The following is a 14,958-nucleotide window of genomic DNA, read 5'->3' as shown; positions in this document are numbered from 1 at the left end:
TTTAAGTTTTTTTAATTTTTAAAATATACATTGCTCACTTTGTTAATTAACAATTTTTACATAGGCCATATCCTGCTTTGCTGGTTTGGAAAAAGAGAATCGTGACTCAGGGAATAAAGGGAAATGGTCTGTGCTAGACAAGTAGTGATGCAAAAGAGTGACAGGTCAGGCTTCACGGGGCTAAAGATGCTAGAGTTAAATCTTGATGGAAGACGCAAAGGTGAGGACTACTAGCCTTTCAGGCTAAGGAAATAAGAGGGGAGTGGAGAGCTCTGAGGCGTGAGTTCTGGGAAGGAACTCTAGGCTTTTAGAGTGGAGGTGTGGTTGGAAATGAGAATAGACAGGGAAGTTGGAGCTGGATTACAGAAGGACTTGAGTGCTAGATGGGGAAGCTCCGATTTTGCAGGAGTCAGTTAAGAATTTCAGACATGGTCAGATTTAGGTTAATCACTCATAGGCTGCTTTATGAGAAGGTGTTGAAGTGGGGAAGACCCAAAGCCAATTATGAGAGGGTTGTAGGGGGCAAGTGGACAGAGGAGAGGCTGTCCTGAGGATGCTCTCTGTGGGCGTGGAGTTGGAGCGATCATTTGAGACTACGTCCAGATTCACTCTTCTTTTCCTAGTGCTTTGGGTTTGCTAGGTGGCGCCTGGTTGTCACACTGAAGCACAGGAAGGAATTTCTGGCCCACTTTGGTATGTGGCCAGCCCTTGACGGAACCAGAAGCCCACTTAAACTCCTCAGATTCAGCAGACCTAATCGACATCTGAAGCTTGTTAGTGGATTCATGGTTCTTTAGAAGCCCTTCACCACCCTGTCTTTTGTACTCTGGACAGGCTGATCCGGTGGCGGAGGTTAAGAACAAACCTTGGTTTGAATAGAACTAAGTGAGGTCAGCGATGTGGGTTTGCCTTGAAGCCTTTAAAAGATAGGCAATGTAAAATCCAGATATTCTGTTCCAGAGGAAACATTTACCAGTACAGCCGCCACCCTGCCTCAAGCTTCCCCTTTATAAACCTTCAGGGCTTAAGCACTCCACCCAGTTTCCCCTGTTCCAAGAAGCTATTATTTGGACCCAAAGATTGTGCATTTTTTTGGTCTCTTTTTGTTGCTGTTTGGATGAATTGTTACACGACATGAAGTTTGTTGTGGTTGGACCCATCCTCAACAAACAACTGAACTTAAAAAATACTATTTTTTCTGGTGTTTAAAAAATAGAAAAAAATAGTAATCATTGGACGAAAAGAGAATATCCTAATGCCAGTCCTGTTCTCTCAGCTGGAAATAGAAACAGATGCTAACTTCTCAAAAGCTGACCCATCTTCATAAACAAGAAGTTTAGAAAGATAGGTAAATCTACCCATCCTTTGGAAGGCAGGCCACTAAAACAAGCGTGTGTTCAAGTTCTGTGTGTCCTCCTTGAGTTCTAAACCAAATCCATCTCCTGTTACTTATAACTCTCATCTCTCCACCTGCAGGTAGTCTTATTTTTTTCTCAGTGGGCTCTTGACTTAGTAGCCCCATTAGCTTCTCAGACTTGTTATACTTAGCCCATACCAGGGGCTGTTGTGAAAAGTGAAATCAGAGATTCCCAAAAGTAGTACTGAAACTTGGTTAAAGATAACAAACTATTTTGTTCCAGAATTATATACTGGAAACCCGATCTGGTAAGGTGGCACGGTGCAGTAGAAAAGGCATTGTATTATGGGCTTAAGAACCAACGTTCTGGCAACTTTTCTTCTAAAGCCTTCAGAAAATTACTTCAACTTTGTGAACCTCAGTTTCCCCATACATAACGTGAAATAATCGCGTTCAGCTCCAAAATCATCATCATCATGATGATCATCGTCATCATAGACCATTTATTGATCACCTGTTATATTATTAAATGCTTTACCTGCATTTACCGTTAGTCTGTAAGTTCTGTGGGATCCTCAGGATTCCAGTGGTATCACAAATTACCAAAGTTTCTAATCAAGTTAAGTTAATCAGCGTCCCCCAGTTGGGTTGAAATAGTTCCACTGTAAGTAATTACTTTCTTTTTCCTCAGGTTGTTGCTCCCCCACTGCCCCCCCCCTTTTTTTTTTGGTTTACTTGGTTCCTTGTATTTATATTGAATATAGCCCATGCACTCTCTTCAATCATTTCTATTCTTGAAGATTCCTTAGGATCTAGGGCTGGGTAAACAAAAGTAGACATTTCTAATTAAGAAGACTTCTCCTCCAACCCCTACCTCACCCCAGTATCATCATGGTTAAGAATAAGCCCTGTTCCTTTAAGACTTGTATCACTTTCCATCTCTAAGTCTATTATGCTGTTTGAACATACCCAGCACTTTGTCGAGGCAGTCTAAAAGGTAATCTTGTTTTCATTTTACAGATGGGGAAACTGAGGCACAGGGAGATGACATAACATACCCATGCTTATCCAGTAATCAGGGACAGATAAGGAGCTTGAATCCAAGGCTTCTAACTTCAAGGATGAGAACTCTTAACAATAGCTCAAATGCCAGCCTTTGCTTATACTTAAAAGCAAACTTGTTTCGTCTCCCTGAGACTTGGCTTTCCAAGCTTTCAAACAGGGGTGACAATCCCTGCTTATCTCAGATAGTGTCCTTCAGACATGCTTCAGGAGTGCAGAGGCATGGCAGTTCATCCTGATGCTCCAGACAGATGGAAATTGAAAATTAAGTCATTGAGAATCGGCATCAGCTGTGTCTGCCCAGTTACAGAGTGTCCATCTGCCTTGGGCTCTTGGAGCTGAGCTCACCTCTGGCAACTGAAAGCTCAACCAGGGAAGACAGACCTGGCAGTGTCTCCCCACCTACATCAAGTCTCCTAGCTGGTTAGAGCAGATTTCTAAGTGTCTCACTACGTGAAAGAGAGCGAATCTGAAATGAGGAGTACCCTCGTATCAGGGGAAGGTGGGGTAAGATGGAGAAATTGGACTGCCCAGTGGAATTCCACTGTAAGCTGGTCACCACTGGTGTCCCAATTCCTTTCCCTTCACCCCGAGACCCAGTGTAAAGAAACATTTCAAAGGGTACAGAGCCTAAACTATATTTGGACGAGAGTATGTGCATCGAGGGTGCTGAGTTTTCCTCATTCATTCATTCAACAAGTATTTGTTTTCACAATACCCCTCCCTGTGGGATGTATTATTACCAGTGCCACCTAGCTACTACCTGAGAAGGCAGGGGGCAGGATGCTCAGTGGACCTTGGTATTGACTTCAAACTCTTTTCCCTGAAACCTGCTCAGCTCCCAGCATAAAGCATTCAAGAAGCACCAAATAAAATGGTGTAATGAAAACAGGAAGGCTGGTTTTGTTTTATTGTTTTGTTGTTGCTGCCTTTGTTTTTCCTGGCCACACATTTGTATTCCATTCCTCACCCTCCTTTCTTCAGTCCTGGGGGCATGGGTGTAGAGTGGGAGAGAGAATTCCCCAGATGAAGACTGGCAGATGCAGCTCAAGGGCGCCTGGGACTCTAGTAGCAAGAGAAACGGAATAGCAGAGTGCAGGGATGTTATTCAAAAAAAGGGACTCACAGTAGCTTTGTCAGCAGAATCTTGGGGGAGAAAACAGTTCTCTCTCTCTCTCTCTCCCTCCCCCCTCCCTTCCTCCCTCCCTCTCCCCTTTCCCCCAATTTCCTATCCCTCTTTTAACCCTCCCTCTGCCTATCTATCTATATATCAACTACATACTACATATAACTGCCTATCTAAGTACATATTTACCTACCTATGTCTACCTCTGTCTCTCCTCCAGAACCTCCAGGGTCCACTGGCTCTAAGCAGACAGATAGATTGAGGTCTTCAACGTAATCAGGAAGAAATTAGCCTTCACAAGAACTCAACTCTAGCCCCAGATCCTGCCACTCTGAAGTCTCTTTGATGAGGAAATGAATCAACTTATCTTAGAGAGCAGATCATGGGTGATCTTATGATCATCTTACCCTATTTGTCTTCATATTCGAGGAAAAGAAAGGTGGTACCAGGAGTCCGGCAACCCCGTGACCTTATCCTCAAGAGGGTGTTCCTTCATCATTCTGTAGATATGGTGTGCAGGGGGAAGACCTCTCTGCTAGATATCAAAAGTCCAGGATCCTACTTCTAGCCCTATCACCAACTCTCTCTGTTGTCTGGAAGCAGATGTCTTACCTCCTATGGCTCTTAGTTTTCCATTCAATAAAATAGGTGAAGGGGCTGGGATTGTACACATCATCTCATGAAACCACTGCAACAATGCTGGATAAATATTATCTCCATTTTTTTTTTAATGAGGGAAATGAAGTTCAGAGAGGTGAGGTTATGTAAGCCCTGTGCTGCTTGTATATGGCAGAATTCGGATTTGAACCTAGTTTTGTCTGATGCCAAAACCTATGCCCTATGCAGTTCCCTGTATTGGGTTTCTAAAGAGTAAAGTCTGGATTGATGGCTCATCCCTCTTGGATTGGGGCTGAGTTTTATTATATGTAAGTTGGCTACATTCACCAAGAGGTTGGAGCTACTGAGAAGTGCTGAGCCTGTATTCTTTCCATGCTTGAACTGCCAGGCATGCTACTGGTCACTGGAGTCCTCAGCTGGCTCAAACTCATCCTTAAAGAATTGAATTATAATGGATTGATTTATTCTGGCTCTTTTGATAGTATTTCACTATGTAAACTGTTTGCAGAAATAAACAAGGGATTTTGGAGCTTGGAAGGGGCTCAACATTCTGCTGCCCCTGAATTCAATGATTCCTTTTTTCAGATAGTCAGCATCACAGAAATCCAAGTCTTATTTCTACTTGACCCAGGCTCTTTCTGTTTGGGGGAATGCTGCTTGAAAGGGTTTCAAGTGAGTACTGATTTTATAAGCTGATTCAATTCAGCCACTTAGGAATAAATTGAACCCTTAGGAGAAGAGTATTTTTTTCTCTTGACCATTATTTTTTTTAAGGGTTTTTTTTTTTTTTGATGTGGACCATTTTTAAAGTCTTTATTGAATTTGTTTCAATATTGCTTCTGTTTTAAGTTTTGGTTTTTTGGCCGCAAGGCATGTGAGATCTTAGCTCCCCGACCAGGGATTGGACCCACACCCCCTGCATTGGAAGACAAAGTCTTAACCACTGGACCGACAGGGAAGTCCCTTGACCATTATTTTAGAATAAAGCTCATTCCTGTCCGTTTCTAATGAAAGTTGTATGGCTATCTTGAGAGTTTGTCCTGGCTGGGACAGTGATTTCTGTATTACAGATGGGAAGCCAGAAGCTGAGAAGTGACGCTAATTGTGCAAAGTTACGTAGCTAATATAAGGGGCAGAAGCCAAACCCTGGTTAGAAATGGGGCTTCACTCCATTATTTTGTAGTAAGTAGGGGAAGGATGGCCTAGATCGAGCAGTGTCCAACTGTAATCCTCTTTAGAGTTAAATAAACCTCAGTTTGAGACTATGAAGTTCTGTGGTGGCAGATAATGTACCCAGAACTTGGACAGTGGAAAGCCTGAGTTTAAAACTAGGATCTGGCATGAACACACTGAATGACCTTGGGCAAATAATTAAAGCTATGTGGGATCTCAGTTTCCTAATCTGGAAGACTAAACTCATAATTTAAATAATACCATCTTTCTCACAAGCTTGCTGTGGGGCTTATTTGGGGTAATGAAGGTGGAAATGTTTGTCAACTTTTGTTTGTGTGTATGTAGTAAAAATCACATAATACAGGGTCTACCTTCTTAACAAATCTTTAAGTGTACATACAGTTTTGTTACCTGTAATCACAATGTTGTACAGCAGATCTCTAAAACCTATTCATCTTGCATAACTAAAACTTTATACCCATTGAACAGTAACTCTGAAATCTCAACCCCCTCCTGCCAGCCCCTGGCAACCACCATTCTACTCTCTCCTTCTATGAGTTTGTTTTACATACATCATATAAGTGGAACCATACAGTATTTGTCCCTCATGTAATGTCCTCCAGGTTCATTGATGTTGTCACATATGGCAAGATCTCCTTCTTTTTAAAGACTGAATAATATTCAACTGTGACTCTCAGTGATGGGCTTGACCATGCTGATGATTCTTCTGATCTGATTCCGTAGCTGCTGATGATAGATGAGGCCAAAGAACAAACATTGATCTGGTCTCTCCTTTCTATGTCTATCTCCTGTAGATGAACCCAGCCGGTGCTACTTCCATGATGGTGATGGGGTATGTGAGGAGTTTGAACAAAAAACTAGCATCAAAGACTGTGGTGTCTACACGCCCCAGGGGTTCCTGGATCAATGGGCATCCAATGCTTCCGTATCCCATCAAGACCAGCAGTGCCCAGGCTGGGTCATCATCGGCCAACCAGCAGCATCCCAGGTAAGCTCCCAGCCCCACGTAACATTTCCTGCAGACATTCTGAATCTCTGCTCTGCCCATCACAAAGGCAGTGTCATTGGACGTGGCCACTGGATCATATCTCTAGCCAAATATAATTTTTTTAAAATGCATATATAGGGAATTCTCTAGCAGTCCAGTGGTTAGGACTCCACGCTTTCACTGCCAAGGGTACAGGTTCGATCCCTAGTGGAGGAACCGAGATCCTGTAAGCTGCGCAGCGTGGCCAAAAAAAAAAAAAATACGTATATAACTTTATCATATTTTTATCAAATATTCCTCCATAGGACTGTACCATTTTATATTCTTATCAGGAATGTATGAAAGTGTTTGTTTCTCTTCAATTTTAACAACAGAGTGTATTGTCAACTTTTGGATTTTTACTGTCTCCATAGGTCAGAAAATGTCATCTCATGTTGTTTTAATTTGCATTTCTTTTACTATAGTGGGATTGAGACTCTTTTTGTATGTATGGTCATGGTCATGTTCCTTCCTTTTTCTATGAGCAGTCTCTTTATCCCATTTTTCTATTGGGACTTTGGTCTTTTTCTTCTTGATAGTTAAAAGTGGTTTATAGACCAGCGAGATGAGCTCTTGTTTGTGATCTATGTTGAAAATATTTTCGCCCAGTCTGCAATTTTTCTTTTGACTTTGCTTATAATGCTTTTATCAAAATGTTTTATAAAGTCATTTTTTTAAAAAATGTTATTGATATGTAGTTGATTTACAATGGTGTGTTAATTTCTGCTGTACAGCAGAGTGACTCAGTTCTACACATATATATTCTTTTTCATAATATTTTCTATTATGGTTTTTCACGGGATATTGAATATAGTTCCCTGTGCTATACAGTAGGACCTTGTTGTTTCTCTATTGTATATATACTAGTTTGCATCTGTTAATCCCAAACTCTCAATCTTTTCCTTCCCTACCTTCCTCCCCCTTGGTAACCACAAGTCTGCTCTTTATGTCTGTGATTCTGTTTCTGTTTCATAGAAGTGATATCATATGGTATTTGTCTTTCTCTTTCTGACTTACTTCACTTAGTGTGATAATCCCTAGGTCCATCCATGTTGCTGCTAATGGCCAAATGCAATTCTAAGGTCTCATGAGACCTGTTTGTCAGAGACTGGACATGGAAGGGTTAAGGGCAAGAAACATCAGCATAGTAGGGGTAATGACTGTCCTCCTGTGTCCCTACCTATTGTAAGTTGTATTTGGGGAAAGCTCTCCATTTTGGATATACCACTGGAATTCAATGGGATAAGAACAAATTCTTGGGGAGAGTCTCACTTTTGAGGGGGGCAGAGTGTCAAGTGGTGTGCTCCTTGAGCATTCTCCCGTGAATTAACAGTGCCTCTGCCGTGAATTTGCTGTGTGGCTTTGGGCTAGTCTTCCCACCTCTCTGGGCCCCATTTTCCCCATCTTTAAGTTAGAGAGTAGTTGAGCTGGATTACCTCCAAGGACCTTCCCAACTCTAAAAAGCTGTGACTCGTTCCTTAGTCCCCAAATGCACTATTTATGTCCCAAGGTTCTTCCCCAAGGGACTGTCAGGTTAGTTGAGGGAACAAGAGTGTCGGGGCCACCAGAGCTGATGTGATTCTGGGGATGGCCATACTGTCCCCAGAGCCCCCTTTCCAATTACCCTGCTGAACAAGCACCTGCCTTCTTCCGAGATTCCTGTTTCCCAGAGACACGACTCAGTGCTTCCTACTGCCTGGCCCCATAGCCGTTTCTGAGGCCGGCCTCCCTCCTGGCCTTGCAGATGAGCCATTCCTCCTAGCCATTCCTCTCTAATATTGCTTCCCTGACTCAGGGTCGGTGGGGGAGTTGGGGGAAGGCCTGGTTTCTAGATGAAAGAGAAATGTGACCTTCTGGGGCCCAGTGAAAATCATCGGAAGAGGTACAAAAGGAGTCCAACCTCACTTATAGTGTTTATTTGATCATTTTTTCATTTATCTGATTGTGTTTACCTGCATTAGATTCTTTATTTATTCATTTGCTTCTCACTGCCCCAAGGAGGATAGAAAGAAATGGAAGCATGGTATCCCCTGACGTTTCCCATGTGTAGTGCCAGCCGGGTGCATGAATGAATGAACGAACAAACGAATGAATGAATAAATGAGTGCTTGTGTAGGCCTCATCCTGCCCCCGTGCCACCTCTGTATTTGCTGTATCCATCTCTGGTTACACCCGTGCTCTGAACTCTAGTTACCTGTTTCTGTGTCTGGCTCCCCCTTTCGACTGCTAGTTTTGTGAAAACAGTTTTGAGGGTTTATTCACTTTGTTCCGCCATCTTCAAGCACAGGTCTAGATAAGACTAGGAGTTCAGGAGATGTGTATTTCATTTACTGTAGATACACACACAGGCACACACACAGAGACGCACGCATATTGCTACCTCTCTCACACAGAGTGTCCTGCTTCAGGAACAGCAGGGCTGGCCAGCAATAGAGCCAGGAATTCCAAATTCAACACCTCCATCCAGTTCCTAGAAATGTTTAAAAAACATCATTCAAACCAAGGGTATTATGAACACACTCAGAATCTCACATGAGCAGGTGTTAAGGTAGCAGCTGTGCTTAAAAACCACCCAAAGTTTATTGCTACTAATGTGAGAAAAGAACTTTCCAGTCTTAGCATTTGAAAAGAGACTTTGCGGGGCAATTATTCCAGTCTCCTAAGGAGGGGGCTGTCAGGAATCATGGGTGATTATCTCTTCCTAAACAAAAATCCAATTAAAAAAAAAATCATTATACATACTAGCTCTTCGATCTACAAAGAGGAGATGAGGAAACAAAATCATCCTATTGAATTATTCATTGTAACCAATTTTATTTTAATGAAATCGACTAGGTTCCATTACTCTGGGCTTGGACATAATCTTTGTTACAAGGAGACTTCAGCTGTAACTAAATTTGCCATAATGAGATCAACTCACTGGAGAATACAGGGTCAGGGTAGGGGATGTGTATGCCGTCTGGGTGCAGGGCTGGGCAGGGCGGCCTAGAGGCCTGCAGAACAAAAGTCCCCCCAGTTCCCTGTCTCAAAGCAAGTGCCTAGAAGTCATTCACACACCGCCCCCGTCATGCACAAGCCAACATGTGCGCACACACACGCGACCTGCATAACTCTGAGTAAAGGCTCTTCCTGGAGTGTAAACATAGCTCCCTTCTGACAACAGAGAAGAGGAAGGAGTCTAACTGTGGCCTTCATTACCCTGTGCAGTGATTAGAGGAGGCTGGTGGTTAATTTTCACCCTGTCAGGGCCTCCAGTGAAGAGGTTGATGGCTTGAGAGGGGGAGTTGGGGGGTTTTAGACGCACCGTGTGCCCCTATCTTCCCTCAACACAATTATACACTCGTCCTCCTCCTCCCTCCTCTCTTTCTGTTTCTTTTACATACAGACAGACAGGCACGCACACGGGCAAACACATGAACACCCTACAGGAACAGGCCGTGTAGATGCAGGGGCCCCTATCCAGAGAGTGAGTCCCAAAGCACAGGGTGGAGAGTGGGACAGGGAACCAGTGGTTGTCGAGGTCCACCAGCCACTGTACTGGGCCCTCATACACACTTCATAGCCAGCCCCCTCGCCATTCTTTTTTTTGTTGTTTTTTTTTGCGGTACGCGGGCCTCTCACTGCTGTGGCCTCTCCCGTTGCGGAGCACAGGCTCCGGACACGCAGGCTCAGCGGCCATGGCTCACGGGCCCAGCCGCTCCGCGGCATGTGGGATCTTCCCGGACCGGGGCACAAACCCGTGTCCCCCGCATCGGCAGGCGGATTCTCAACCACTGCGCCACCAGGGAAGCCCCCCCTCGCCATTCTTCAAGGAAAGAATTATTACCTACCTCTGAGAAACTAAGGGGTGGAGTGTTTTCTCCAGGGTCACACAGCCCGTAGTGGAAAATCTAGGATTAAAAGGATCTCATGGAAGGTGACATTGGGAGCTTGGGAATATGCGGTCCTGTCCAAGAGCTGCAAGTAACTGGATTCCTGCAAAATATCACTGTGAATCAAGCAGAAAGAGTCGTGGATGGACAGATCTTTGTGTTCATGGTACTGTGCACACTCCATGAAGTGCTTGAATTCTCCTCCTACAGACTTCCCGGGCACTGCCCACCCCTTGAGTTCAGGACGCTCCCCTGCCCTGTCTCAGTGGCCCTGTTCCTGGTACCCTGGTGTTCGCTAGGATGCTCCATCAGGTTGGGGAGTGATGAAATGACCTCAGTTGTGTCCGTTTCCTTTTTACAAACCAGTTTTGTCCCACTCTCTGTCTTTCCCTGATGCTGCAAAAATGATAAGTGCAGGTGTTTATTGGAGGTCTGTGCCGAGGTCTGGGCTGGAGCCCGCGGAAGAAACTAAAGAAGTAAAAGACCCAACTCTGACCTTGTTAGCATTGCAAGACATAAGTGTGAGGATGCTATCGAGAGGAGTAGCCCTGTCAGAATAAGAGGGCAAGTGATCACTGTGACGACTGAAGAGACGCCTCACCCTTTGTGCTAGATGGGTCTAGAAAATGGTTAAAACTTCCATTTTCATTTTTGTGTGAGCCCTCCACTTTTCATAGTTCCCAGTCTCTCTCGTCCATTCTCCTGAAACAAGATTCCCAAATTTGGTTAGAGCCAAGCTCCTCCACCCCGAACATTGAGTCTTATATCCAAATGTTATCAGAAGTATCAAAACTTCCCGGCTCTGCACAGTGAGCTGAACATTCTATAATAAGAGACATTCTTTGGATATTCTGGCCCTGTACCTTTCTGGCACAGCTGTAATTCAAGAGGTCCCTAAGACAGAACAAAAATGGAAACGAGTCGAAAGTACTGAGTTATCTCTCTTCTGGGAACCTCAGCCCGATTTGGTTTAAGTGTTTGCAAAGATCTCGTCTTGTTCTCATTTTGTCTCCACGTCTCACCTTTCTCCAGTGCTTTACACCATAGGCTGCCAAAGTGAGTTGTAGATATTCCTTCATGCTGGCCCCACCGCCTGCATTTCCACCCAAGCTCGTTTCCTCCGGTCCAAACAGGCCCCTCCCTCCTCCTGCAATGGCCTACAGGGGCATTGGAAGCATGAAGACTATCAGAAGGCACAGTGCTCTCCCAGGGATTACAGACCTTCAGTCAACCAACCAATGTATTTGGTTGATCCTTTGAGGGTAACATTTAGACTAAGCATTTCCAGGGCTGTAGTTTAAGGGCCAAAGTTAAAACCTTTCTAAGAATGAGAGCTATCTACAGTGAGATGAAGTGCCTTGTGATACAATAAACTCCCCATCACGAGGCACTCAGGCTGAGCTGGTGATGGCACAGGAGATTCCCGCATTAGGAGGAGGACAAGGCCTGAGCATCTCTCCTTGCTTTGTGATTGATTCTGACTTTGTATCCACCAACCCATGGTGAGGCATAACAGTTCTTTGCCACCTCACTCTGAGTCGCTATTGCCTGTTCCTTGGCATGTCCGTAAGATTGTGTGCCTCTATTGAAATGCAAATCATAATTTGTCTTTAGGGATTACTTCACTTATTCATATGATAAATGGAAATATATATATGAATCCTCCGCTGAGAAATGTGAGCAGGTAGAGAACATGGGCACTCATGGGGTCAAGTGGAAATCGTGCAGATGTGGCTTTGCCCTCGTAGCTTTTCCTCTTACTTGGGAATCTTGAGCAAATCACTCCTCCAGGGTCCTCAGTTTTCTCCTCTAGAAAGGGGGAATGATAGCCTCTACTTGGTGGGGATTAAGGGAGTAAATGCAGAGAAAACTGTTCTGTTGTTGTTGGTTTTCCACTCACTGGGTAGTGCAAATGTTAATTCCCTCTTCCATTCACGTTAGGCGCGCCGCTGCACACCCTCACCCGAGAGCCACCCACGGTGACCCACACAGCACAGAAGCTCAGTCAACATCTGGTTGAGTGAATAAGCACAGTTGCATTAACAAATGCTTCCTGCGTGCTCAGGACTGTACCAGGCATTTTGAGAAACTCCAAAGAAGGGCTGGTCCTTTTGTAGCCCTCAAAGTGCTCACTATTGCATGGGAGGGGTGTGTCCAACTGCAAATAGCAGCCAAGACCCAAGAGTATGAGATTTAGAGGGAGTTTCCCTGAGGAAGAAACCACACTGCTATCAGCTTACTCAGCCAGCAGGGATGAAAGCCAGCATGCAGGGATGGAAAAGTCCTTTGCCCACTTTCAGAAGGTCCTGGACAAATTATAAAAATAACATTTACCAAGTTCATCCAGGCTCTGCATCACATTCCTTGAATCCTACTTAAACTGTTACAAGAATAGGAATCACTGTTCTCACTTTACAGATTGGGACGGTAAGGCTCAGGGAGTGGAGTGACTGACAAGTTTGGGGGTTCACACTTCTAAGAGGCAGAGGCAGAACCCGGATTCAGGCCACTGTGTTCATCATAGGAGCCCAAGTGCAGGACGAGGCAGCTCACGCCTGCTGCCATGGCTGACACAGGAAAATAAGAGAGGAGAGTTGTCTTTTGCATCTTTTCTTACGTAGTGTGCTTTCAAGGAACACAAGGAAAGTGGGAGCACCCATCTCCAGGACCCCAAATATTGCCATGCTGTTTCTGCCATGCTTCCTACATCTCTGTCTAAGGGCAGTCGTTCTTTTGGGTTAAGTATTGCCCTCTCCAGAAAGTCATTTAAAAAGCGTACATGAAAATATGGGAGAAACATAGGAAATGTTTTAAGTTGCCAAACCCTGAGTGTTAAAAACAAAAGATTTCTTAGATTTTGGATCCAATCCATGTCTAATTACTTCTGGGCTATGGGAGAGAAAATGAAGAAAAGCACAAACGGGACAATTGTAGATGGAAGAAGAAACTTTGCTCCATTTACAGGTTTGTCACAAACCATGTGCTGTACCCAGGAAACCTTGAGATGTCAGAAAGGGAATCGCAAGATGTGTGCATTCCTTGATGGCTCGCCTGGAGAGCAGGGACCATTTATGTGTGTCTTCTGCATCCTTGTGTCCAGAGGAAGGGAGTAGAAATCCACCGGGTTCTCTGGACATAAGGGTAAGAAGTCTTTCCACAAGCACCCACAACGCAGTGTAGGAAGTGCTGGGACAGGGGAACCGAGGGGAGGGTGGGGAGATATTTCCATTGGGAGTGATTGCTGAGCTGTGACTGGAAGGTTAAGCTGGGGGTAGGAGAGGGGTGTGCAAGGAAGAGCATGTCAGAGAGAGAGACAGAGGCAGACAGAAGGAGACAGACAGACAGATAGACATACAGACATCCAACAAAAGGCCAATAAGAAATTCAGGGGAAGTCAAGAGAGATGGGCTATGAAAATGATGCGGGGATGTCCTTCAGATGCTTGAAATGTAGCCTTTATCCCGAGCTCGAGGGGGAGCTTCTCAGAGGTTCTAAGCAGGGGGCCAACAGATCAGATGTTCATTTGAGGATGAAGACTGACATCTATGAACACCTCCTGGGAGTCAGACCCTGGACGAGTGGGTCGAAGCACAGTTTGAAACTGAGAAGTTTTGCTTCTCGTCTCTCAGGATGAAGAACTGCCTCCAGTGTGGGAGGTGAAGGATCTCCCCTGTGCCGCTCTTTCTTCTACTTCTTTCTTCTCTTGCACCCGCTACCGGTATTGCGTTGAAACAGCCCCACGTGGAAAGTTTGCACGGACGAGCAATTCTCCGATGCTCTTCAGATGATTGTATTGGCAAAGGGCAGGGGGCAATCGTGGTCTCAGCACCCAGTGCTGAGGTCACTGCTGAAACGTGCCCGTTCACCGGTGTATGCAGGTCTTCGCACTGGTGATATGGGACAGCATCTGCCAGTGGAGGGAGAGGAGGGAGGCCAAGGGGATGTGCCGAAATGTCAGAGAAGATTCCAAGCAGTTTTCCCAAATACCCAAGGGATCTGCTTTCTTCTGGTGGTTTCTGAATAATTTTTCAAGAGCACATGTGTGAGTCATCTAAGGAGACGGAACAGAAAGTCCCATGGTCTGTTACAGTCTGTCCCATTGGTGTGGGGCACCCAGAAATCCCTCCAAGAGAGCAAAAGCCAGCTCCTGCATCAGAAAGGAGCCCCCAGCACTGGTGGCTGTAACTCCCCGAACTTGTCCTGGAAACGTGGGCTGGGAGGGCCTTTAAATCTACTAAACTGTTCAGGACCCCAGCACAGGACTCTAACAGACTCTCCTCCATCCCCTCTTCTTCTCTGCCTCCGTAACTCCTTCACTCTTTCGATATTTATTCAAACTTACGAAATGTCAGATGCTATGACTGGCCCCCTGAAAACTTGGAGTGATGAGAGTTTGATAGAAAAAAAATGAGCTTTAGGATCAGCTCAGCCTGGCTTCCAGTTCTAGGGTCGCCAGGTCTGTCGCTTTGGGCAAGCCGGTTCTGTTTCTGCCCAATCTCTTATCTATAAAACAGGAGCGATAGCATCCATATGGCAGATGCTTGTCAAGGATGAGGCAGTTGATCCACAAATGTGGTTTTCCTTCTGATCGCAGCTGAAAACTTTTTAAAGAAATGCTTCTTTCTGTCCATGAAGCTTAACAACTGTGGGATCCAATTAGGAACAATTGAGTTTTTGGTTGTGATTTTTAAAGGAACACTCT

The 14,958-nt window shown here is 44.8% G+C and overlaps 1 protein-coding gene across 3 annotated transcripts in view; it reads left to right on the top strand.

Moving 5' to 3' along the window:
• PAPPA (pappalysin 1) overlaps positions 1-14,958 on the top strand; it is a 255,257-nt gene that overhangs the window by 138,488 nt on the left and 101,811 nt on the right. For all 3 annotated transcript variants that reach the window (XM_060100610.1, XM_060100612.1, XM_060100611.1), the window contains one exon: positions 6,152-6,345. In XM_060100610.1, the coding sequence (XP_059956593.1) occupies positions 6,152-6,345 (194 nt within the window). The remainder of the gene's footprint in view (positions 1-6,151; positions 6,346-14,958) is intronic.

This window comes from Mesoplodon densirostris, chromosome 6 (assembly GCF_025265405.1).
Source record: "Mesoplodon densirostris isolate mMesDen1 chromosome 6, mMesDen1 primary haplotype, whole genome shotgun sequence".
NCBI lineage: Eukaryota > Metazoa > Chordata > Mammalia > Artiodactyla > Ziphiidae > Mesoplodon > Mesoplodon densirostris.
The sequence above is the reverse complement of the archived record's forward strand: the minus strand, read 5'-3'. Positions and strand labels throughout refer to the sequence as shown.